Source organism: Nyctereutes procyonoides, unplaced genomic scaffold (genome assembly GCF_905146905.1).
Source record: "Nyctereutes procyonoides isolate TBG_1078 unplaced genomic scaffold, NYPRO_anot_genome, whole genome shotgun sequence".
Classification (NCBI taxonomy): Eukaryota; Metazoa; Chordata; class Mammalia; order Carnivora; family Canidae; genus Nyctereutes; species Nyctereutes procyonoides.
Genome location: NW_026575046.1, coordinates 25,755,832 through 25,783,638, shown reverse-complemented (window position 1 = coordinate 25,783,638; position 27,807 = coordinate 25,755,832). Strand labels below are relative to the sequence as shown.

The window sequence follows — 27,807 nt, the reverse complement described above, 5'->3', positions numbered from 1 at the left end:
GGAAAAGAGGAAATCTCACTGATGAGATGCTGAAAAACCACTATGGGTAATATCTGATACTTACAATGAAAAAGAGAGATTCTGTTGAAAAACAATTTAGGCTAAACTCTTATAGTTCTGAAATTTTTGCTTCCTGACTTATTTAAAAAATCAGTTTGTATTAAGAAGACTCCCTCCCCCTGGGCGAAGGGCACATGCTATGGAAATGAGAGCAAACAACTAGAAAGGAAGGCTGGACACAGTAGTATCTGAGATAAGGTTTGATAGTCCAGGGGGAATCTCTGAAGGTTTTTGTGCAAGGTGGCAACACAATTGCTCTAAGATTCCTAAGAATCTCTAAGATTCCTTCTAGCTCTGAGGTACCATGAATTTTATTATTTCACGGTTGTAAACTCCTCTAGTTAAAGACCCTTAAGAAAAATATTTATTGGTTGCCTAGCCTGCTATTGTGCTAGATGTTTATAGTTACCTTCTCACTGATTTTTTATCTGAGAGAAAAGAAAGAGAAACAGAAAGAGAAAGATAGAAACAATATTTACCCCGACTTCTAAATAAAGATGCTGAAGCTTGGAGTATTAAGCACTTATCTACTGTCACAAAGGCAGAATTTGAACAAAGGTCTTTCTAGTTCCAAAAATATACTCTTCTCTACCCTCCCCCCACCACCTTCTTCTCACTTTTGGAAAGCGCCCATGTGTCTGTTGTTTTTAAGGTTATGACATGATGGGACATGCTTAGTGTCTCTACTGGGTCTTTTTGCTCTGGTACAGGGGCTGGAGAGAATTTGGGAGTCTGGGGAATTGAGGGAAAATATGTTAGGATAGTCTTGCAGCACCTTCCAGAGATCTGGAGCAGCAAGAAAGAGAGATTAAGGCATGAGGAAGAACAGCCCAGAGCAGTGGTACATATGGTCAGTCAAGGGGGTCTGCAGCCTTGGTCATGTGGCCTATAGCCGTGGAGCCTGCTGTCCCTTGGTTTCCTCATTCATAAATGGGAAAATGAAAGTTGCCCTGCTCTCTTTGGGATGCCACAAAGGACAAAAAAAAAAAATCTAGAACACAGAAAAAACTATTGTACATTACAGAGTGCTTTATGCATGATAATTTATTCTCCATATTTCCATTTGAAAGATGGAATTTTTATTTCTCTTTTTCTGAATGTTCCATGGGGTGGCACCACGAAATTGAGTCATCTCAGCTCATGGAGGTAGTAAAATTGATTTAGAAAAAAAAAATCACTAATAAGAGGTAAAAAGCACTCTGACAGTCTCTCTCTCTCTCTCTCTCTCTCTCTCTCTGTCTCTTTGGATTGTGAGAGACAAATGTTATTAATAACAGATTGCTTTTATATTGATACAGATTTGTTCACAAAAAGTTAAAGTACTTTGTAATATCTTCTCCATCATCAATAGCAGGCTAGGTTTTTTCTTGGAACTAAAGGAAATTTCTTCTTTTCTGATCATTTTCCCCTTCTTGTCCAGTTTAAATGCAATTACAGAAAATATTTTATAGCTTCTGGTTGCTTCACTTTGGCTGCAGTGTTAGCAGCTATGAAGTAGGGAGGAAATGGAGCACATAAGCAATGATATGTCTTCTGATTTCTCCCCATTCTACTGGTAATGCCAAGAAGTGACTTGCACAGAGGAGCACCCATATCTATAGAATCACATAAGAAAGTCTTGCCATTGGAGGGACTTTACTCCTAAGTCTCAGTATAGACTGTCCAGAATAGACAAAAAATGAGGTGACCTTTTGTTTCTTTTCTGCAACTCAAAGAGTTGTAGGTATGGAAATACCACTATTCACTTTTAGTAGATTATTATAAGTCATGTCCTGATTTTCTACTTCCCAAATTGTGGGAAGAATTATTAATTAGTATGAAAAGTATTTATTTTATTTTTCATTTAAATTCAATTAATTAACAAAAATCATTAGTTTCAGAGGTAGAGGGCAGTGATTCATCAGTCTTATATAACACCCAGTGCTCATTACACCACGTGCTCTCCTTAATGTCCATCACCCAGTTACCCCGTCCCCCAACCCTCCTCCTCTCTAGCAACCCTCAGTTTGTTTCCTATGATTAAGAGTCTCCTATGGTTTTTCTCCCTCTTTGGTTTTTGTCTTATGTTTTCCTCTTTTCCTCTATGATTTTCTGTTTTGTTTCTTAAACTCTACATATAAGTAGAATCATATGATTATCTTTCTCTTATTGATATATTTCACTTAGCATAATATACTCTAGTGCCATCCATGTCTTTGCAAGTGCAAGATTTCTTTTTTTGTTGTTAGCTGAGTAGTATTCCATTGTGTTACATATATATATAATATATATTATATATAACATCTTTATCTATTTGTTACATGATATATATATATATATATATATATATATATATATATATATATATCACATCTTCTTTATCTATTCGTCTGTCAATGGACATCTGGGCTCTTTCCATAGTTTGGTTATTGTGGACATTGCTGTTATAAATTGGGATGCAGGTGCCCCTTCAGATCACTACATTTGTATCTTTGGGGTAAATCCCTAGCACTGCAATTGCTGAGTCATAGGGTAGCTCTATTTTCAACTTTTAGAGGAACCTCCATACTGTTTTCCAGAGTGGCTGCACCAGCTTGCATTCCCACCAATAGCATAAAAGGGTTCACCTTTCTCTGTATCCTCACAACATTTGTTGTTTCCTGAGTGGTTAATTTTAGCCATTCTGATTGGTGTGAGGTGGTATCTCATCGTGGTTTTGATTTGTATTTCCCTGATGCTGAGTGATGTTGAGCATCTTTTCATGTGTCTGTTGGCCATTTGTATGTCTTCTTCGGAGAAATGTCCATTCATATCTTCTGCCCATTTCTTGATTGGATTATTTGTTCTTTGGGTGTTGAGTTTGATAAGTTCTTTATAGATTTTGGATACTGGCCCTTTATATGATAAGACATATGCAAATATCTCCTCCCATTCTGTCTTTTGGTTTCGTTGACTGTTTCCTTTGTTGTGCAAACGCTTTTTATTTTGATGAAGTCCTAATAGTTCATTTTTGCCTTTGTTTCCTTTGTCTTTGGAGAAGTGCCTAGCAAGAAGTTGCTGTGGCCAAAGTCACAGAGATTGCTGCCAGTGTTCTCCTCTAGGATTTTGATGGATTTGTGTCTCATATTTAGGCCTTTCATCCATTTTAAGTCTATTTTTGTGTATGGTATAAGGAAATGGTCCAGTTTCATTCTTCTGCATGTGGCTGTCCAGTTTTCCCAACATCATTTGTTGAAGAGTCTTTTTCCATTAGATATTCTTTCCTGCTTTGTTGAAGATTAGTGGCCATAGAGTTGAGGGTCCATTTCTGAATTCTCTATTCTGTTCCATTGATCTATGTGCCCGTATCATACTGTCTTGATGTTTACAGCTTTGTAGAACTTGAAGTCCAGGATTGTGATACCACCAGCTTTGGTTTTCTTTTTCAACATTCCTTTGGCTATTCAGGGTCTTTTCTGGTTCCCTACAAATTTTAGGATTATTTGTTATAGCTCTGTGGAAAAGGTTGATGATATTTTGATAGGGATGGCATTGAATGTATAGATTGTTCTAGGTAGAACAGACATTTTAACAATATTTGTTCTTCCAATCCATGAGAATATAACATTTTTCCATTTCTTTGTGTCTTAATTTGTTTCATGAGTGTTCTATAGCTTTCTGAGTATAGATATTTTGCCTCCTTGGTTAGGTTTATTCCTAGGTATCTTATTTTTTTTCATCCATTGTAAATGGGATTGGCTCCTTAATTTCTCTCTCTCCTGTCTGATTGTTAACGTATAGAAATGCAACTGATTTCTGTGCATTGATTTTATATCCTGACACTTTGCTGAATTCTAGTATGAGTTCTAGCAATTTTAGGGTGGAGTCTTTTGGGTTTTCAACATAGAATATCATGTCATCTGTGAAGAGGTGAGAGTTTGTCTTCTTCTTTGCCAATTTGGATGCCTTTTATTTCTTTGTGTTGTCTGATTGCTGAGGCTAGGACTTCTAGTACTATGGTGAACAACACTGGTGATAGTGGACATCACTGCTGCGTTCCTGACCTCAGGGGAAAAGCTCTCAATTTTTCCCATTGACAATGATATTTGCTGTGGGCTTTTTGTATATATTTTTTTATGATATTGAGGCATGTTCCTTTTATCCCTACACTGTGAAGAGTTTTAATCAAGAAATAATGATTTGTCAAACGTTTTTTCTGCATCTATTGAGAGAATCATATGGTTCTTGTCCTTTCTTTTATTAATGTAGTGTATCACATTGACTGATTCCCAGGTGTTGAACCATCCTTGCAGCACAGGAATAAATCCCACTTGGTCATGGTGAATAATCCTTTAAATATACTGTTGGATCCTATTGGCTAGTATCTTGGTGAGAATTTTTGCATCCATGTTCATCAGGGATATTGGTCTGTAATTCTCCTTTTTGGTGGGGTCTTTGTCTGGTTTTGGGATTAAGGTAATGTTGACCTCAAAGAAAGAGTTTGGAAGTTTTCCTTTCAGTTTTATTTTTTGAAACAACTTCAGAAGAATAGATATTAATTCTTTAAATGTTTGGTAGAATTTCCCTGGGGAGCCATCTGGCCCTGGACTCTTGTTTGTTGGGAGATTTTTGATTACTACTTCAATTTCTTTGCTGGTTATGGCTCTGTTTAGGTTTTCTTTTTCTTCCTGTTTTGATTTTGTTAGTTTATACGTCTCCAGGAATGCATCCATTTCTTCCAGATTGCCTAATTTGTTGGCATATAGTTGCTCTTATAATTGTTTGTATTTCTTCAGTGTTGGTTGTGATCTCTCCTCTTTCATTCATATTATTTGTTTGGGTCCTTTCTCTTTTTGATACATCTGGCCAGGAGTTTATCAATGTTATTAATTCTTTCAAAGAACCAGCTCCTAGTTTTGTGATCTGTTCTACTGCTCTTTTGGTTTACATTTCATTGATTTCTGCTCTAATCTGTATTAAATCTCTTCTCCTGCTGGGTTTAGGCTTTATTTGCTGTTCTTTCTCCAGCTTCTTCAGGTGTAAGATTAGGTTATATATTTGAGATCTTTCTTGTTTCTTGAAAAAGGCTTATATTGCTGTATACTTCCCTCTTAGGACCACTTTTGCTGCATTCCCAAAATCTTGAACAGATGTGTTTTCATTTGTTTCCATGAATTTTAAAAAATTCCTCTTTAATTTCCTGGTTGACCTATTCCTTCTTTAGTAGGATGCTCTTTAGCTTCCATGTATTTGAGTTTTTTCAAATTTCTTCTTGTGATTGAGTTCAAGTATCCAAGCATTCTGATCTGAGAATATGCAGGGAATGATCCCAATCTTTTGGCGGTAGTTGATACCTGATTTGTGACCCAGTATGTGATCTATTCTGGAGAATGTGCCATGTGCACTCAAGGAGAGTGTGTATTCTGTTGCTTTAATATGGAATGCTCTGAATAGATTTGTGAAGTCCATCTGGTCCAGTGTGTTATTCAAAGCCCTTGTTTCCTTATTGATCTTCTTCTTAGATGATCTAATCTATACATTTCAGTGATTGGTGTGTTAAAGTTCCCTACTATTATTATATTATTATCAGTGTGTTTCTGAAATTTTGTTACCAATTGGTTTATATAATTGGCTGCTCCCATGTTAGGGACATAAATATTTACAATTGTTACTCTTCTTGTTGATAGATCCTTTTATTATTATATAGTGTCCTTTCTCATCTTTTATTAGTCTTCACTTTAAAATCTAATTGTCTGATATAAGGATTGTCACTCCAGCTTTCTTTTGATGTTCATTAGCATGATAAATGTTTTTCCATCCCCTCACTTTCAATCTGGAGGTGTCTTTGGATCTAAAATGGGTCTCTTCCACACAGCATATCAATGGGTCTTGCCTTTTTATCCAATCTGATACCCTGTGTCTTTTGGGGGTCATTTAGCCCTTTTACATTCAGAGAAACTATTGAAAGATGAATTTTGTTCCATTATTACCTTCAAAGTCACTGTTTCTGTATATTGTTTCTGTTCTTTCTGATCTATGTTACTTTTGGGCTCTCTCTTCACTTAAAGGATCCCCTAAGGCTGGCTTAGTGATCACAAATGCTTTTAGTTTCTGTTTGTCCTGGAAGCTTTTTCTCTCTCCTTCAATTTTGAATGACAGCCTGGCTGGATACAGTATTCTTGGCTGCGTATTTTTCTCATTTAGCACCTGAATATGTCATGCCAGTCCTTTCTGCCTGCCAGTCTCTGTGGATAGGACTGCTGCCAGTCTAATGCTTCTGCCCTTGCAGGTTATGGACCTCTTGTCCTGAGCTGCTTTCAGGATTTTCTCTTTGTCTCTGAGATTTTGTAAGCTTCACTATTATATGTTGAGGTGTTGACCTATTTTTTTATTGATTTTGAGAGGGGTTTCTCTGTGCTTTCTAGAATTACATGTTTTTTTCCTCAGATTAGGAAATTCTCTGCTATAATTTAGTCCAATATGCCCTCTGCCCCTCCCTCACTCACTTTCCTCTTCTTCTGGAATCCCAATTCTAATACTGTTTCTTTTTATGGTATCACTTACCTCTCAAATTCTCCCTTTGTGATTCAGCAGTTGTTTATTTCTCTTTTTCTCAGCTTCTTTATTCTCTGTCATTTTGTCCTCTATATCACTAATTCTCTCTTCTGCCTCATTTATCCTAGTATAAGAGCCTCCATTTTTATTGCATCTCACTAATAGCCTTTTTGATTTCAACTTGATTAGATTTTAGTTATTTCTCCAGAAAGGGATTCTCTAGTGTCTTCTATGCTTTTTTCAAGCCCAGCTAGTATCTTTATAATTATTATTCTGAACTCTTGGTCCAATGTCTTACTTAAGTCCCTGGCAGTCAGTACTGCCTCTTGTTCTCTTTTTTGAGGTGAGTTTTTCCATCTTGTTATTCTTGCAGAAAGTGGTCATTCTTCTATTTGTAGAGTTGCAGCTATACTTTTCTTACATCTCTGGTTGAGTTTGCAGGTGTTCAGAATGCTTTGATAGCTATCTAGCTGAATTACTGAGAAAAGACAAAATTAAGGTCTTCTACCCCTCTATCAGCTGGACTATTCTCCAGGCAATGAATTTATTTCTAGCATATCTTTAGTTTTCTCCTTTCTTCCCTCCCTTCCTTTTTATTCCTACCTTCCACTTTCTCCTTCCTTCTCTCACTCTTTTCTTCCCTTCCTCCATTCCTCTCTACATCCCTCCAGCATTCTTCCCCTTGCTGGGGCATCCTCTTCTCCTTTTCTTCTCTTCCTTTTCCTCTCCTACTTCTGTCTCTTTTATTGTCCTTTCTTCGTAACTTTAATAAAATAACCATGATATGTACACATCTCTTGTCTCTGCACCAGAGTTTGAAAACCATGTTAACCATGTACTTACAGCTATGGAAAACCGCTGAATGTTTTCATCCTCACAGTCTTGGATGACTTTATTCAGTAGATGGTTGTCATGGGACTCCCCATCCGTCACAATTACCATGACTTTTTTAACTCCCCTTCGGGCACCCCGGGCTTCAGTGAAAGCTTCCTTCCTGAAGTGATCACAAGGGGGAAAAAAAGCAAATAAAACACCACCCCAAGGTTAGGCAAAGTGATAAACAAAAGAAAAACAGTCAACTTAGAGCAGTCTTGTCCTTCCAAGATCAACATTGACAACCATCATTCAAGCTGGGAGGCATAATGATCGCTATTTTTAATAGTTTTAGATTTCTCCCAGATGATGAAGTCACCATTTTGCTAATCATCACATCTCCCGTCTACAAAGGGCAGCAGTATTTCATTCTTTAAAAACTTCTCAGGGAAGGTGTGACTGGAGCACACACATCAGACTTAGAAAAGGTCATATCTTAAATACTCTCTCTGCCACTCCTTTCTCTATAAACACTCCTCTTTTCTGCTTTTGGCAGAAGCTTTTACTTTATAATCACTTCCACCACATCTAGTCTGACATTTATAGAAGAGTATGGAAATCTTCTAAGCTGAGGAGAATTTTGTATGGCTGATAGTATTTGAGAGTGTTCTTGGGTATGGGGGAAAATCAGACATAGTAATAAAAGACTGCAGATCACTGTGATCTGAGTCAGTGACAGAGCAGGGCTTTTGGGGATTAAGAGCAGATGGAGTAGGTATGAAACATTTGGTCTGAAGGAGGTTTTAGGACATAGGCTCCTGGGGCTGGAGTGGAAGAAAGTGGCATGGAGAGAAAGGGAAAATTCTATAGCCTAACTGCAAAGAAAGGAATTTTTTATTTAATTCAAAAAGCATTTATGGAAAGAGATGGAAGAGAGGGGAAATTAACAATTTTTATTTGTTTTGTGCTTCTACACAAATACACACACACACACACACACAGGCACATTTCTCCTCTATTATTTTCTTTCACTCAATTCACTTTCCCCTCTGGAGTCAAGTAAATTTTACTTAGGAATGAAACACTGAAAGGATTTCATATGATATTTTTTAGATTTTGGCATAAAATGTAGCATTCATTATAGTGAATGGTCCATTTCAATAGTTTTATTTGGTTAAGAGGACAGATAGGCGTAGTTTGGGATCTGTTAAAATTTTTTTTTCTTAAGCTAACCTTTCAAAGGATTTTCACAATACACACTAGTTTTACTGTAGATACACAGTAAGTGCACAATAGTAGGTATATTGTGAACAGGAGAGAAGATCCTAGTGATGTGGACAAAGAGATTTCATCTGTGATTATTTTCCTTTAAAAGGACTGAATTCAGTATGACAAGATGTTAAAAATTGTTGATTTGTTTGGTTGAGTACACAGGATTTTGTTGTACTATTTTTTTATTTTTCTTAAAATTTTCAAAATAAAGAAGCTATTAAAAAATGATCACTGGGGAGCTGTGTATCTCTGCCTTCTACACTACACAGATAGATTTTCTGACTTCTTTATATGCACAAACAAAGGTGAAAACAGATGTTAAAGGCTAGTCTTTAAATGAAGTTCAGACATGGATATTATATAAGACTTGATCCTTACAGGATCACCAAAACTTCCTAAATCCCTTGGAGATCCAGGCCATTATTGAATGAACCTCAACTGATGGAGATGATTAAAAGACATTTATTTTTTTTAAGATTTTATTTATTTATTTATTCATGAGAGACACACACACACACACAGAGGCAAAGACACAGGCAGAGGGAGAGGCAGGCTCCATGTAGGGAACCTGATGTGGGGCTCAATGCCGGGACTCTGGGACTCTGGGATCATACACTGAGCCGAAGGCAGACGCTTAACCTCTGAGCCACCCAGGCATCCTGAAAGACATTTTTTCTTAAAGAAAATCTGGTAGATATAAACAAGGGTTGGTTTTATATAATGTAAGAGTAGCCACTGGCAGAACTTCTGAGCAGACTTTTTCTGTTTCAAATATCTTCAGGAAATTGCCCTTTACCCCAAATATTATCATCAATGAAAATAGAAGTCAAGGATTCTAACAAATTAAAAATATTGTTTGTAACTGTCCCTGCCTAAAAGGAATAAAGAGCAATTAAAAATATGCTTTAATGTGAAAAACTAATGTACAAGGAGGATACTTAGTAATACCATTACAGAGTTGTATTTATATACAAAACTCAATAAACTCTGCATTCTACAGCTAGGCCCTTTGTGAAACATGTAGGCAAAAACCATATAGGGTCATGGTATTTAGAGTGTATTTATGCAAGAGCAAAGCAGCCAGAATATTTCTTCAGTTAGTTTTCAAAGACGAATATTCATTCTTAAGTGGTTGCCTGTGGAAAATACACAGCTCCCTACAGCCTCAGAGCTTTCAAAGAACACTTTGATTTACTTTGTGCAGTCACACTTAGCAATTATTTAAGAGGGTGCATTCACTACACCTCAATATGCGCAGTCTTTGGGCATGCAAATTGGTGATCCTACAGGCAGGTAAATGTAAAATTACCCCATCTGTTTGTGGTTATTTTCTCTTGAGCCCCATATAACTAGAACCACATGCTTCTCTAACACTTATGAATCTAATGCTGCACATGAAATTTTAAATTTTTAAATATCCAACTCATTCTTTAATATCCATATTAATTATTTTAACCCCCCCAAAATACTGATCTTAGCAGGCAGGTGAAATGAGAGCATGGATAGTTAGCTCTTTAAAGTCAGATGAGAAGTTGAAGACACTTAACAGAAGGATCCTTAATATTAATCCAACTACTTACTAGATTTCTCAAGATTTTGGTATTGTTTAGTTTTCGTTCAGAACCTTACTAGCTTTAAAGGCAACTCAGGAAGAAAATAGCAAGAGATAAGAATTGAGAGCAGTTGGGGAAAAAAACAGAGAAAAAAAATGTTCCACACTGTAATCAAAGAATAGTTCTTAGCTTCTCGTAGAATAAAATTCAACCAGAGTGGATTATGTGTTCTCCATGGAAGTGTAAGAATAAGGAAGGGGATGTAAGTAAGAGGCAATTTGGAGAAAGGATGAAATAGCGAACAAATGATGATGTTCTTACAACTTCTTTTAATCTTTGCAATTGATTAGGCTTTCAAATGATTTCAAATACAGCAGTATTGAATTTAGCCTCTTAAAAAATCTTACTTGAGAGCTTCAATAACCTTATATCAGGTACTGTAAAATTATGAACATACTAAGATATAAATATATATTGAGTAGAAATAAATGAATATTAATCATTTTTTAAAAAATGAGATTCCTAGAAGCTGTAAACAAAGAACAAAGGGAAAAATATTCACTAATATTATGTCTTAGTAATAAGGAATATGATAGAGAAGACTACAGTAATTTGTGACTGACTTTCCATCATTTCCATCATTTCAACCTTTGGAATAAGAGGAAAGATATGAAGTGAGGGGAGACCATATTGTAGAAAACCTTGATCCTATAACTATTAGTTAGCCAGTGGGACCTAGTTTTAAAAAAGATTTTTTAAAAAGACAGTTAAATATTGTCAAGGTAAATGTTCAATCAACACTCCAGAAGGCTTGATTGTGAGCAGTTATTTTTTCATAGTCTTTTACTTTGGTTTATTTTTTTAATCCACATACCTGGCTGTGTCTATTCCAAGGGCTGTCATAGTCTGGCGGCCACCTCTCTGGATTATTTGATTTGCTGCAATAAGTACTTCTTCTGTTGATGAGTACTTATTGAGGTTGAACTCATGGGTTACATTTTCTCCATACTGTACAATTCCAACCTGAAATACCAAGCCACTGTGAGTTAACCATCTAGCAATGTTTGGTTTTCAGTTTTCTTAGTTTAAACGTGTGGATCAGATATACGTTTTTGTCTTTCAGATGAGTTAAAAAATTCATCAGCACACAAATCTTTCTATTCTGACAGCAATAACCATTTCCACTTGTGGATATTTGTAGCCCAAAAGAATAAGAATGACAATACTCTTATTAAATTTCTCAAGTGATTGGTTTATCTCTTCACCGGTTTCTACTTAATGACTCTGGCAGGCCTTGGAGGGTAGAAAGTGCAACACACTGACATGCTCTCTGCCTTCATGGAGCTTCTAACTAGGAGAGGGAGAGAGAGAGAGAGAGAGAGAGAGAGAGAGAGAGAGAGAGAGAGAGAGATTGAACACATGATCATTCCAATGCATGTTCAACTGTGGAGAGGGCTGTAATGGAAAAGCTGTTTAGCAAGTAGGACCTAAGGCTCTACTTCAAAATGGGGGCTCAGAGAAAGCCTCTTAAGAGTGATATTCAAGTTGAGGCTGAAAGGTACAAGGAGAATGGAGATCTGTCCTGGATAAAGATTGAGTGGGAGGACAGGATCCACACAAGGGGAATCTGTGTGTAAAGAAGCTGAGATGAGCAAAAAGCAGGGATGTCCTGAGAACCAAAAAGAAGTCAGTGAGCCTGGACCAGGCTGTGAGGGGAAGTAAAACAAGATGAGGCTGGATGAGTAATAAGTGGGGCATGTTTCTGGGGGAGCACACTTCTGCTTCAGGCTGTATCTAGCTCAAGCATAGCTTCATTTCTCTCATGCCAGCCCTTCTCCCCACCCCCCTTTTCAAGTTCTTTGTCTTCCCTTTCTTGTCTCCCTCCTTTCACTCTGTCTTTAGCACAGACAGGATAATGTTAAATAATTAAAACCTTTTTTAAAAGTAGAGGACATTAGACATCTTGGAGCAATTATGCCACCATACTTAAATAAGAATAGTACCCTATATAAATATGTATTTTTAAAAGATTGTATTTATTCATGAGAGACACACAGAGAGAGGCAAAGACATAGACAGAGGAAGAAGCAGGCTCTCTGCAGTGAACCTGATGTGGAACGCGATCACAGGACCCCAGGATCACAACCTGAGCTAAAGACAGGTAGGTACTCAACCACTGAGCCACCAAGCATCCTGTATCCTATATTTTTAATGCTTTATAAAAACTTTTTTCCTAATTTATTCAGATTATAGTAATAGAAATTAGTATCACATTTTATAAATGAGTAATTTAAGTTTAAAATACTCCTCATAGTGAAGGAGCAGAAGAGGGTCTAGTCTAAAATGTGAATCCCTTATCCCACAGCTCTTTCCATCACTCTATTTCTTCTCTACAAAAATACAACTTCCTAAAGTCCCTGCATTCTCTGTCACCTCATCCTGCTAGTTTCTGCTAAATGCTGCTACCATTTCATTGCTACTTGATGAATTTAATGAGTTAGCTACCTAATCTCCAGGAACTGGAAAATATAATAAAGCAAAGCAAAAAAATTATATTTTAAAAATAGAAATAGAACATTTTAATTCTTCCTTAGAGTTGCTTAATTAGGTATAGGATAAATAAGAAACAACTAGAGATCATATACAAGTGTAAGATAAAGTACATAATAAGCTGAGTGAACATGCAATCTGCTCAATTTGTGTCCAGGATAGCCCTGTTCTTCTAAGAATATATCTTTCACTGAATATTTGTCACCATAAGTACCAAGACTATGCACTATTATAATTGGAATAAAGATGACCAGAAGTCCCTTTGGAAATAAAGTAGGCTACAATGAACTAATTATGCAAAAAAAAAATAAATGATGGGGACATACCAATAACTCCAGTTCAAGTTATTTCCTTGAATTATAATGAAATGGATAGTTATCTATCACTCTCTACATAGATTTAAAATTATTTTCCCAATGACCTTTATAGCTTTTAATTAATAATCCAGGGAGACACTAAATAATTATTAAGGGAAACCATAAAGGTTTGATACTGTCTTTGTTTATATAAATATTCACTGTAAATAAAGGTAAAATGATGTTGGTACTTAAACATTTTGCCTATTAAGGTATCAAGATGAATAAATATTGTTGTGAAAGTTAATTGCTCATCCATCTAGGACATCTTATGGAGTTGTTTGTTTTTATTTCCCTTTGTTTTTATTTGACTAAGCAGGAGACCAAAGAATTCTGAGAACAGTCATTCCTGTCATTATTCTTGGACATTTTACTACTTGGGTGAATCTACTGAACACCCTAGTCTCTTATTTGGATAATCTATTGAACGGTCTACTCTCTTGTTTCTTTGACTTCCTCATCTTCATAATCTTTTCCTTTTTTATTTTTTTAAGATTTTATTTATTCACGAGACACACACACACACACACTCACAGAGAGAGAGAGGCAGAGACACAGGCAGAGGGAGAAGCAGGCTCCATGTAGGGAGCCCGATGTGGGACTTGATCCCAGATCTCCAGGATCACACCCTGGGCCGAAGGCGGTGCTAAACTGCTGGGCCACCGGGGCTGCCCTTCATAATCTTTTCCTATAGCTCACCTGTTACTCACTCTCAAGGTCTTATCCTTGACCTTGTCAACTGGAAAAACTGCATCACCTCCAACTCCATTCAAGTGTTCTTCTGTATGCCCATTAACTTCAGCTCATTTACCTAGTATATCTAATTTATCAATTCCTTCACCATATCAAGACTTCCTATTAATTCAGAGATCCTACTTTTTTTTTTTTTTTAACCTAGCCTAGATCCCATGGTCCATCACCATAATCATTTACTTGCAAACTTTAACTCCTTTAACCATTTTTCCCCTCCATTAACTCGCTTGGCTAGCTTCCAAATCTGGTTAAGTCCAAATATCTCCCTTTTCTTTGTGTGCTTCTGTGACACTAAATGTTTCTAGACAGAAATCACACAACTTGTAGACTGGTCTCACTTTAAAGTTATGGCCATGAATATCTAATGTGGTTGCACATAACACAGCCCAACAGTCCTACTCCTTTTTTACCAACAAGTGCACTTTGCTCCCATTTGAGAGCAAATGGTCATAAGTCATTAACTGTCATAAGCCACTAACTGCTCAGGAAAAAGAGAGTATCACACTGATACATGGGGAGGAGTTCACAGGAAAAGACGTAGAATTTATCCCAATTAAACAAGGCTGCTTTGTGCCATAACATTTGATATTTGCAACATGCTTTAAATATCTTATAAAACCTTCTATAAACTATGGATTATCTGAACACTAGGGATAGAAAAATTTTAGCCCTTGGTAAGTAAAAAAATCAGTGCTTTATATCTTTCTCTCTTTCTCTATCGACATAACATATATATCACTTTCTTAAGTTTATTCTCTAGAGAATTTACAAATGCCAGTTGCTTTCTTTATACTTTGCTTCTAACTCCACCTGAGCATCTCTTCAGACGACTGACTGTCCTTGGACTGCTACAAGTGTTTTGCCCCAGGGGCTCAAAAAGCCAGGAGTGCCCAGGAATTTTCTCCCTCCTTGCCTATTACCATGTTCCATAGGCGATGCCTCAGTGCAGGCAGTGAAAGACCAGCACATTGACTCAACTGGGAGCTCCCCTTCCAGATCAGCCTGAGTCTTGATTTACCCTGAAATCACATCCTTGGTTGTCCTCAGTTGCTACTGTTTTGCTTCTCCAAATATCTTACTATTTTCTCTAAAAGTACTCCCTTAGTAAATCACTATCACTTGGCTCATTTTCTCAGGGTTTATATCTGGGAAACCAGACCTAAGGGAGAGAAAGAGAAGCTTCAAAGCACTGACTTTGGACTTTGCAAGGGGATACAATTTTTCTGCTATTCCTAGTGTCCAAGTAACCCAATATTTCATAGAAGGTTTTATAAGGTATGTAAAGTACATCGCAAATGTCAAATATGATGGCACAAAGCAGCCTTGTTTAACTGGCATATATTCTACTTCTTTTCATTTGAGCTATTATCCCTCTTTCTGCATTTCTTCATTGGCTCAGGCCAGATTTCACTGCCTTGAACCTGGACTGTGGCAATAGTTGGTCTCTCTGCTCTTGCTCTCCCTCCTATTTCCATTCTCCTCAGCTTCTTCTACATGTTAATGGAAGATTTACTATCTTGAAATTCTTTCATCATATAACTTCCTTGTTCAAAAATCTCTAATGGCTCTCCACTGCTTAGTATATCAATGACTTTGAAATACACAGTACACTTTAGAAGAGAATTTTTATTCTAATTAAGATAGAAAGCAGATAGATCTTCAAGGTGCTCCTGGAAATACTAGACCTATAGGATAAAATTCAGTTTTCTTCCCCTGACTTGCAGTTACTCAAAGCCTGACTGTATCTTATTTGTTCTCCCTCATCTTTAGGATTCTCCAGTTCAAATGTTGCTCCTACCCTTTCTCATCCCTCCAACAAAGATACATTCTACCCATTCCAGAAGATAAGTTTCATTTTCTCTGCAAAAAATTTCCCCACCTAGCCAATGTAGCTCATACTAATCTTCCCCTTCTCCAAGCTTTGAGGCAAACTTGTCTATTTTGCTCCTGTGAGTACTGCACTCTTCTCAACTGTTTTGTATGCATGCTTTATCTCTCCAACTAAATTATATGTTCTAGAGGGCCAAGTAGGGGTAAAGAGCATGGACTATGTCATAGCTTTTGGAATTCTCTTATCCCATGCCACTGTTTTGCTTTGCTTAGAGTTGACCCTCATACATTCTTACTAAATGACTGTAACATTTCACATAAGCAAGTAGAATATGGAGATAGCAGAGAAATAATGATAAGCAGAAAAAGACATAAAGTAGTGTGGGAAATGAGAAGACTGCGCAGTAGAAACTTAGACCTCAGGGAAGTGACACTCAGTGTAGGCCCCTGGCTGATACTGGGCTGCATATTTCCTTAGGAACCAGACAGAATAAGGCTTGCTGTGTCTTCTCCAGAAAGGGGTGCCATTTATTGATTTTCATCACAGGAAAATGGTCAGTTTGACCATTTTCCTGTGATGAAACAAACATAAATAATGCTTTGCTGACTATTGATAAGACCCAGTGAATAAAAACAGTCTCAGTCCTAGCTTAGTGTATAATTTAAGGCAAGTAAAACAGATTCATTCTAGCACACTGTGTGTATATGCAAATGCAACAGAACCAAGTAAGGGTGATGATTAAATAACAAGATAAAAAGTGAGCCAAGTGATGAATACAGATTGTAAGGAGGCTGGAGAAGAGAAGCACAAATATATTTATTGTCTTATGTTGAAAGGCCTCATGGAGGGAGGAAGATGCAGCCTTCTGAGTGAGATACTCAGGTAAAGAACAATCAGTTACAAATGTAGAATGGGAAAAAGCAATGCTGTCTGGAACTTGGAAAATATGTCAAAAATGAGGAGGAATTGAAATCATTCTAGGAACTGAGAAAAATAAAAACAGCCAATAATCATCATATGTGACTTGAAGCAGCCAGTTGCTTCTGTTGTTGGAATGATACAAGATCCAGAGGGTAGAAATTAAGTAGAACACTGTTGAGGAGTAATGGAGATGGATAAGTTCTCGGCATGTTTGCTGAATGGAAATAAGCAGACAGGGATGACAGCTAAAAGAAGCAATAAGTTAGATGTAGGCTCTCTTTAAAAGAAAATGAAAAAAGAGTAGCTTATGGCATCCGTAACACAGTACAGGAAGATAGTAACAACACTCACAAGGGATAGATGAATCACAAGTAGAACTTCAGTCACTTTTCAGAGGCAACTGTAAAGGAAGCCTTTACTTTCTAGAAAGATACAGTTTGTACTTCCTGAGTAAGTAGAACAAAAGATATAGGTATGTAATTATATTCTAAGGCCAAAGAGAACTAAGATTCAGGCTATGGCATAAATCAGGAACACAAATGCCTGAGGATTCTTTTACATGAGCCAGAGGTTTGTAACACTTATTCAAACCCTCCACTTAAACATGAGATTTATAATCCTTCTTCAGCTAAGCCACAAACTAATATTCCCTTACTCCTTTCCTAGGGAGTACTATCATCCTTTTGTGTGTTACTAGGTATTATTTTTAAAGAGTTCCATGGTCAAGTAATCTTGGAAAATGATGAATAACACAAAGTTAACATTTATCTTTACAGCGGGACCCCTTCCTACATCCCCTCCGTCTTTCTGCCTTTATCTCTTCTGTCTACCTTTTTTTCTCCCACTGCTATTTATATTAACTAAAAAAGAAAAAGATAAAAGATAAAAGATAAAAGCTACAAATTTCAAATGCAAAAGACCAAGGCTTTTTTGTTACGCTTGTCCTTATTTGCTCTACTCCGTCTCATAAGCAAATTCTCTTGAAAGTGCTCTCAGAGGGGCACCTGGGTGGCTCAGTCAGTTGGGTGATGGACTCTTGATTTCAGCTGGGTCCTGATTTTGGGGCTGTGAGATTGAGCCCTGCTTTGGGCTCTATACTCAGCTGGGAGTCTGCTTGAGATTCTCTCTTTCCCTCAGGCCCATCCCCTCCTCTCTAAAATAATAAATACATCTTTTTTAAAAAATGAAAGTGCTCTCAGAATCTCTAATATGACAGCATGCATTGTGAATCATGAATTGGAAGACCTGGTATATTTTATTCTTATTTAAGGTAATATTTTTTGGGAGAGACATATTCAACATCTCAAGCAACACAGTTTGGACAAAATTGCCTTATAATACTGACTTACCTACTTGTAAATATCAATTAATTGTTTTGCCTCATTCACCTTTGATATATTCATGATACAATATCATGTACTGCAGTTATCCAAATATAAGATTTTATTTCATTTCTAAGTTGGAAGTCTTTTAGGTTCGGGGACAAAGTTTTAGTTTTTGTAATTTTTAAATTGCCCATGACATCTAGCATAATACTTGATCAGTAAGATACTTCATATGTATCTGCCAAATTACAATGAATTAGTTATCTAAGCGGTTTCATTTCTTCTGGGGAATAGAGAAGAAAGAGGAGGAAAGTGAATGTGAGAAATAGAAAAGAAATCACTGAAAGGAAGGCATTCTGATTTTTCTCTCATGAAACTTCAAGTCGCAACAGCATGACAAAGAAGTTTAAGAAAGAGAAGTATGCAAAATAGCTATTATGTGTATTAAGTCAAAAAGCTACGAAGGAATGGAATTATTTTCCCACTTACAACTGTATTATTACTTTGTATTGTTAAATCAATGTTTTAACTGCAGTACCTAAATTTTAATTTCTGGCGTGAACTAAGTTTCTGGACTTTCAGTCAACAATTAACATTATCAACTCAATGGATTCTTTAGGGGAATAATGATAGGGTAAAATAATGAAGTTTTCTGTGTAAGATGCACAATTGCTTAACGTGAAAAGAGCTCAGGCTTTTTGTCTGGCCAATTTTATATTTCCTTTTACCAAACTATGGTACAAAAGCCCTACCCTATAATGTGCTTCTAATGTAATTAGAAGTCAGAATATGAATGTGGTAATAATATAGATTGCAGTCCAATTGAACTGTCAGCATGGGTCATTCTGATGCAATGTTAGCTGAAACCAGGCTTAACCTTTTGTCACTATGGAGAGGGACATAGATGAGCCTGGCTCTCAGATGAAATGAGTCCTCAGAAATATAAAGGTAAATGATGATAAATATAGGTCCCGGGAAAGGGATATATTTAACTTCCCTCTTAGATACTCCTGCAATGAAGCTGATCCAAATTCAAAAACGCAAGGATAGGAGAGTGAAAGTAAAGTTCTCAGGAGAGAGAAGACTATGGGAAAAATCAAGAAGAGAGGTGAATGGAGCCAGGGAGGGAACACCTGCAAAGCCTGAAACCTAATGTGAAGGGGATGTCTCGGGGGAGTACCACAAACACATACTTCTAAGTCAATGATTTCATGAAGTAGAGTGAAAGAAGGAGGTTATTACAACAATGATTTTTTTAAAGATTTTATTTTTTTGAATTTATTCATGAGAGACACAGAGAGAGAGAGAGAGAGAGAGAGAGAGACAGAGACAATAGGCAGAAGGAGAAGCAGGTCTGCTGCAGAGAACCCAATGCAGGATTCGATCCCAGGACCCCAGGATCACAACCTGAGCCAAAGGCAGACACTCAACCACTGAGCCACCCAGGTGCCCCACAACAATGATTTTTAACACAAGGAGAAAAATCCCAGTAATGACATTTTTCCAAACCAAATAATTCATCTCCTCTGTGGTTGGAAAGACATAAAACTCTAAATTGTATCCCATAAATAAAAGGATTAAGGTACAATGCTGTCAAAGTAGAGTTCGTAGTCTGCCAGGAGAGGCAGATACGTGATACAAAAAGTAGTGCTACCAATGATGAGAGCAATAAGTGAAGGGTGAGCAAAAGGTATGGAAACATGGGAAGGGAAAGAACTGTTCATGGGAAGCAGGGGTGGAAAGATCATGGAAAGTGCCAGAGCAAGTGACATTGGAGGTAAGTCTATGAAGTATACCTAGCACCTAGGGCCTGGGGTAGAGAAGGGCACTCTGGGCAGGGGGGCTCATGCAGACACAGATGATGCGTTCAGGGAAGGCCAGGGGAGGCTAGGGCACCAGGGAGGCAGGAGGCAGTGGGAATGACTGGTGCCAGGTGACAAATGCCACATAGTCCCTTGGAGAGCTTGGATCTTATTCAGCAGGCAAAGATAGGAGATTTCTTTTATCCAGGGAAATGCTATAGTCTGAACTTTACCTTGGAAGGATAACTCAGGTGAGTTATGGATGGAGGAAGGGGGGAAAATGGAGAACGGGTAGCTATTGATAGAGAAGATTCACCTCATTCACAGCACCACTGTCAGAAACTATAGCCTGATTGACAAGGATATGGCTGCAAGGTGCAGTCAGGCTTCTTTTCAGACTTCAAAACAATGAATCAGGCCTAATATTTAAGGCTTCTAGGGAAATAACCATAAAATGTGCAGTAAAAAGAAAGATAAATAATATTCCTAAAATTTAATTAATTTCTCTCTTTCATTTTGGCTGGTTTAATGTTATTCTACACTCTTGATAGCAACAATCTAGACATTGTTCCATTAGTATATTTCACTTTTATATCAAGCCTCACAATTTACTGGTTTTATTTAGGGTAATGCACTCGTATTTGGCATATTTATATCATTCTCATTTATTATTAAAAGCAATGTTATGTTTAGGTATTGAGGATCAATAAGACCTCCATAATGTTTATACCATCATATCTTTTATGGCAAGCTCAGAGTGTTTCAGGTTTGTTTTTATAGGTGGTTTTTTTAAAAGGCAATTTTACAGCCTTTACTCTGTCTTGGGTAAAAAAACTGGTTTACAAAAATTCTTTCACTATGTTTTCAAAAGTCTTAATGGGACCACACAGGAACATGGAAGAAATTTTGAATAACTATTTGGAGTTGATCTTTTTGTAATTGTGTTGCATTCTCTTAATGTATACTAATTGTCATACAGAAAACTTATTTTTTTAAAGTTTTTTAAATTTTAGTTCCATTTAATTAACATACAGTATTATATTAGTTTCAGATGTATAATATGGTGTGATTCAACATTTCTATACATCATTCTGTGCTCATCCAAAGTTCATTCTTAATGCAAGCTTTTTTGTTTTCCTTCCTTCCCCCCTTCCTTTCTTTCGAAGGTTTTTTCTTTGTTGTGTTGATAGTTACTCTTACATCTTTGCAACTATCTTCCAATACGTGCAGTTACTGAATGACAAATCTACGACTGCAGAGAATAGGCCATCATATTCGATTTTTACTTGTTGTTACTAGGTGTATAACTGTAATTAATATAGTAAACAAGAACTCATGAGGTATAGTCATAATGTAATTTTTGGGGGGCCCAATGATCTCTTTAAAACTTATTTAGGGTGAAGTTTTTCCATTCCCCTTGGATAGAAAGATAAAGGTCTTATTCTTTGTTTTGAAAGATCTGTTAAAAAAAAGAGAGACCTATAAAATTGACCTTTAGGCAACACAAATTTGAACTGTGTGGGTCAGTCCACAGATAACATGACTTTTTTTTTTTTTGGTAAATACAATGTAGTATACAGATGTGTTTTCTCTTGCTTATGATTTTACTAATAACCTTTTCTTTTTTCTAGATCACTTTATTGTAAGAATACGTATATAACATGTATAACATATACAATATATGATAATCCACTGCTTATGTTATTGGAAGGGCTTCCAGTCAACAGCAGGCTATGAGTAGTTAAGTTCTCAGGGAATCAAAAGTTATATGCAGATTTTTAACTCTTCAGAAAGTAATTGTCTCTAACCTTCACATTGTCCTAGGGTCAAATGTATTTGAATTTAGGTTGTACCACAGAAACTGCTGTATTTGTAGGTCAACAAAATTATCATACAGCAACAATTTCATGGGGTTCAACTTAAATTAAAACAAAATCAAGAAGACAAAATATCAAAGTTGATTTACAGTTGAATCTTCTCTCCTTCCCTTACTAAGTAAGGCTTACAGTGGGTGAGAAGCATGCAGTTGAGAAAGGGGAACAACTAGTTGTTTATTTCTTTGTTTCTTTACTTATCTTCTTATCTTCCCTTGCTTGTTAACTGTAGTTTCTGACCTCCACAGGGACAGGGGGAGGGAGGATGAATAAAGGATACAGGAATTCTTACTTGACTGGTGCTATCTTGAGATGGATCCAGTGCTAACAGCCTTCTTGTGGGTTCTCTGCAGATGTCCCTTTACCTGCAACCTTGTCTGGGTGAATACATTTCACTATTGCTGTCCCTGGATATCAGGGATGTCTTCTGATTTTCTCTGCTCACCTTCAGGGAAGTCCATGGACAGGACCTAGCATGATTCCGTGATAGTTCATAAACATACACATTCTTTGTACTGACGACTGACCCTGGGCCTGCAGGCCAATTCGACTGTGGCTTCCTCTCATCTGATTGCCTGTCAGGAGCTGGTTAGCTGTTATCTCGCCGGTTAGGTATTTCGGGCAGGAGTCAGACTCTAGTCAACTGTGTGTCCCAACTTCAGTGGACACACCAAGCTCACTGTATGATCCCACTGAAGCCTTTCTCACTAGGCTCTTTTTACAGAGAAATCTTCATAAATCCTCAACTCCATTCTTAATATCTTTATGCCCTTGATGTGGTTGAGGACTCTAAGAGTTCCCCATCCAGCTCTTAGCTTCCTATCTGTAGTCTCTCTCACAATTTATGTTTATATATCCCCCTTTCAGGAATGAAGGCAGCAAGGATAAATACTTGGGAGAAAAAAATTCCAGAAGGAAATTCTGCCAATCTTAGGGCAGAACTGGGTGCTCTAATTGAAAACAAGCAAAAAGAAAAAGACAAAAAAACCAAACTTATTTAAATTATGTTATAACCAGTCAGGGAAAAAAATGGTTGTTAAAATAAATTGTTTATGTTTTTGGAGAGAATTACTGTAAGACCACATGAAAGACAACGATACACATTTTCTTTGAAGAGGAAGTATTTTTCCAAAATTTCTATGAATAAATTTCCTTTCTGAATCCAAAGAAGGTCAAATTTTAAAGGGAGTTTAAATGCGTTACATTTAAAACCCTGTTAAATACAGTTTAGCAAAATTGATGGTTTAGTAAATATGTCATTTCCGATCCATTTCATTTAGAGAATTACTTACAAAATAGTCATGAATACAACTTAAGCCAAAATAGAAAAAGATTAGAAAATACTAAAGTATAAACACTAAAGCCCAGAGGATAAAGTAATATACTTAAAAGAATATTAAAATGCCAGTTGTAGAAATAGTGTCTCATTAAGTGTCCACCTATCAGAGAAAGATTTTAAAAAGCATCAATTATGACATACACATTTATTCCACAGAGTCTTATTAAGGGCCCACTATGTCATGGCAAAGCTCTGACTGGCTGGCTACTAAAAAGGATTAAAAAGGTGATACAAAGTCTGTATCTACAGATGCAGCAGACACACATACACATCATTATATAATAATGCATTAGTCCTGTGTTTCTGAAACTTTACCATGTTTAAGAATCGTGTAGCTTGCTTACTTAAAATGTAGGCTCTATAGCTCTACCTTGAGAGACTCTGATTCTGAAAATCTGCATCGCACAAGCACCTCAAGGATTTGGAAAAAGAAATTCTGTGAGCTACTTTTGGAGAAACATCCCATTATCAGAAGCCCTATGAGGGCAGTGGCGGTGTCTGTCATATTGTCTACAATTATCCCAGCCCTAGCACAGAGCCTGGTACACTGTAAACCCTCAGGAAAAATATTTGAGTAAATGAATTAAGGAGTATGACTAAATTCCACAATGAATTATACAGGCAAAATGTGACAGAAAAATTCAGCTATTTAGGGAGCTTCTCCCTACGAAGAAGATTGTCTCCAGTGAAATCAGCAGATATCACAAATGACTGTGTGCAGGGTTGCATTCTGAAATTTTCTCCTCTGTGGAATGGGGTCCTGGAACTGAGTAAATGTGACCTGACTCTTCTGCCTCAGCGCATGTTCATTTCCCTCGCATTTGCTAGAGCATCTGCACACTAAGGGTTGAGCCCATTCCTCTGAATAGAGTAATTGTCCCTTTTAAGAAAGACCTAGGACTCCATATATCCCACCCCGCAGGCTAGAGTTCTGCTGGTGGCTGGGAGAATAGCTCCTCTATTAGGACTTTCACTATAGAAATAGAAGATTAATTACAGTTCTAGTGGATAGAAACATCAAAATTGCAGCAGAACAGGTTGAGCACATGCCCCATGTTTTAGCTACAGTTAAGTCGAATAGTTGTTTTTTTAGAAATTTCTCCGCATGAGTACCTATTTCTAAACACATCGCCTTTATTGCCATTAAATGAAGTGAAACCTCATTAAGAAAAAGAAATTCTTAAATATGTGAAAAAAATGGATTTTAAGTGATATTTTGTGGTCACTCACAAATTTACTCTGTATAATATGAGAAAGGAGATTGTAATGTTAGGTGTTCTTTGGGTTGTGAGATTAGTTTCCACAGATTCTGAAACCCTTATCTGATATTATCAGAGGTGGCTACAGTTACCTTATAAGAATCAATTATGATTTTACAGAGATTTGTAGGGGATATTTTCCAAGAGCATTAGAAATGGCAGCTTTCATAATATTTTCTATTTAGAAAATAACAGGATCTTCCAGTAATGTCTTTTTCATCAGGAGAAAAGCAGGGATATAGAATATAACATTCATCCTGAATATTAGCTTTATTGGTTAGCTTATTTTCAGAATATTTTTATTATTAAAAATCTATGCATTTTTATCTTTAGAACAACAGAAATCAAAATGCTTAGTCACATACCTGTGTCTGTTTGGGACCAATATCCATTCTTTCAAGAAGGTCATTTAAAAAAGCTGTAACACTTTCCCAAGGGTAAATACTGTTGGAGCCATCCAGCACTATGACTATGTCCAGCTGGGTACTGCATTCTATAATAAAAGGAGTCAATTGCGCACATTTGAATTTATCTTTTTAGACAGTATGAAGGTGTATGAAGTGTCTTCATGGCTGAAATAAGCTCGTTTTAAAAGATAAACTGATAGTCCACATAGTGGACACATTGCTTTTATAATCAGAAAACAGTTTTAGAAAAATAAAGGTGATAAATACTATTGCATTCCATAGCAATTGGTTTGAAATTCTTATCAAGTAAAACTCATCTCTACTTAATTTTAATCAACATTGTATGAGTTATCTTTGGAAATTTTCTCAATATGAATTTTATGTAACTATTCTCATTCTATATGTATTTCAAATTAGATTACTTTCTTCAAAGAGACTCACTATTTTTTTTTAATTTTTATTTATTTATGATAGTCACACACAGAGAGAGAGAGTCAGAGACACAGGCAGAGGGAGAAGCAGGCTCCATGCACCGGGAGCCCGACGTGGGATTCGATCCCGGGTCTCCAGAATCGCGCCCGGGGCCAAAGGCAGGCGCCAAACCGCTGCGCCACCCAGGGATCCCGAGACTCACTCTTTAAATAAAAACAATGTGACAGCTTTAGCGATGATGTTTAAACAAGACTCTGTTAAAGGTTATTTACACTAATATCAACTCCAAAAATAGCAGTGCAGTTTGGTTATATATTGCCAAAGCAAACATTTACCTAAATTGGTAATGCTGGTAGCTGACACAATACTTCAAGCTTTTTGGTATGCTCCTGTGTATACATATGTCTCATTCATTGCTTACACTTTTCAAACATGTAAGAACATTGCATAAAATGTGTACCTCGTACAGGAGCAATGGAGTTCACGACTTGAAATGTGGGGCTGACATCAGAACAGATTCCAGTTGTGTAATGCAAATGTCCACATCTATATGCATATAAGGGGCCACATGCCTTTTAAAAAATTAAAAACCATAAGATTAAAAATTATAGAACAGATTTTATAAAGACATAATGATAGCATTCCTGGTTCATTAACCAACTCTTTGCTTTCTTACCAGAAACCCTCCATTTGGGTTGGTGACTAAAGTTGATCCAAATGTCATGTTCTCCTTTACTTCCGTGACATTGGGAATTGATGTATTAACTAAAAATAGAACAAAACTTTATAAGGGTGGAAAATGAAGTAAAATTAAGTGTCTTCTCATTAAGACATTCTATTTGCTTTGCTCATATCATGGCACATTCTTCCTCTGATTCAACTAAATTGTCTTCAAAGTATTATTAAAGGATATAATGAATAAGCTAAGGCTGAAAACTTGGCTTATGTCCCAGAAACTTTGTCTGGATAACTGTCTCAAATAGTTTTGCTGAACTGTAAAAGAATGCAGAACTATTGGGGCAATGAGAGAATGTGGGATAGCCTTTCACACATATTTTCTAATTAAAACAAAACATTTACTCCCACATTATTATAGGTATAATGTAAACTTACACACCTACCTTGCATGTTATATCTATATATTATAAGTGACCAATGATAAAAGATGATTTCTGATAGGAGGGAAAATGAGCAGTAGAGCAGGAAAAAAAAACCTTCTCAAATATACGTTTTTGACCATTATTTTCACCATCATGAGGACATCATGAGACTAGCAAAGAAAACTGGAGGAAGATTGAGCAGTGGTCAGGAAGTCTGGATAAAAGAAATACAATGAAGGGACACCATTTGATATTCCAGGTAGGAACACTGGGTCTTGAAGCATGCCAACCTGGCAAAATTGGCAAGAAGTTCTAGTTATTTATATTGGAAAGAGCAAAAAAATATTGGACAGGAAAAATCCAAATCTTCTAAACTCTGCTTAGCAGAGTGATAAAATATTTGAAAGTGGGAAATCTCAGGTTCAAAGAAGATTTATCTCACTGTTCATGCCCAGAAGTTTTTCCTACCTTAAGACCATCTATAGCTTAAAGTGGGGAATGGAAGCAGGGATTCCTGAATGGTCACGCTGCCTTCCTAGTTTGAGCAATGGTCTTGGTCCCAGAATTTAGTCTGGTTTTCCTTGAAAGCACCTGGAACTGGGCTATTATCTACACTGGTCTTGAATAATCTGGATTAGATTTTTTGTACTAGGGTTGACCCAGAATGAGGATTCTTGGGATATTAGGGACTATAGCAGAAGAAACTTCACTGTTGTTGGTATAGTTAAAATATCCTTGCTAATGTTAAAATGCTATTAAAGTTTCCAATAATGAAAGAGTAGCTCCTATCAGAGCAAGTCTTTTGCAAATAACAACTATAACTCTCGGAAAAGGAGAAAAAAATGAAACAACCATCTGAAGACCCTAGAAAGCAACCAAAAACAGAAACTGGGGTGGGGGGGGAGGGAGTCTGTACTTGTAAGAGGAGATTAGTATTGGGTGAATTTCCTGTTTACATGTTTGTTTTCTCCCAAGGGAGGGCCTTCATCAGTGGCTACATTTGAAATAAAACTCAGTCTTAACTGTTCTAAAGAAACAAAGGATAGAAATTGGGGTAATGATAGCATCTACAAAGTGAGGGGGTGTATCTTGGAAAGTAGAGCCACAAAAAGAGAGCTCTAACATATACATGTATATTCTGTCCAAATATCTGAAGGACTTGAACTGTATATGTGCAGACTAACTTCAAACAGCTCAGCTACAACCAGAAGAACTGAATAGAGATTTTAACTGCTTCCTACTGAAGTTTGGAAATTGAGTTCAGCCAAGTAAACTGTCTCCTAAAACAAAAAGTTAAGACTATTCAAAGACACATAAAAGATCTAGAATCTTCATGCTTATAACTCAAAAGTATAATCCAGGATACAATCCAAAATTACTAAACACAAGATAAAACAGGAAAATGTGACTCAACCTCAAGAGAAAGGTAATAAATGGAAAGTGATGCTGAGATACTCCAGATGTTGTAATTATCAGGCAAGGATATTAAAGCAGCTGTTGTAACTATGCTCATAAACATAAAGGAAAAATGTTCATAATAAACAAATAGGAAATTGAAAAACAGAGAACTGAAAAATACATTTGAAATAAACCTATAAAGTATATGTTAATCTAATGGTATTTAACACTGTATAGAAGACTGATAGG

General features: G+C 36.7%; 1 protein-coding gene across 1 annotated transcript in view; it reads right to left on the bottom strand.

Moving 5' to 3' along the window:
* The window catches only part of ITGA1 (integrin subunit alpha 1), a 167,224-nt gene that overhangs the window by 70,465 nt on the left and 68,952 nt on the right, over positions 1 to 27,807 (bottom strand). The window contains exons 4-8 of the mRNA XM_055324892.1: positions 25,737 to 25,825; positions 25,521 to 25,632; positions 24,587 to 24,714; positions 11,086 to 11,234; positions 7,417 to 7,567 (exon numbers count right to left, since the gene is read on the bottom strand). Coding sequence (XP_055180867.1) covers positions 7,417 to 7,567; positions 11,086 to 11,234; positions 24,587 to 24,714; positions 25,521 to 25,632; positions 25,737 to 25,825 — 629 coding nt within the window. The remainder of the gene's footprint in view (positions 1 to 7,416; positions 7,568 to 11,085; positions 11,235 to 24,586; positions 24,715 to 25,520; positions 25,633 to 25,736; positions 25,826 to 27,807) is intronic.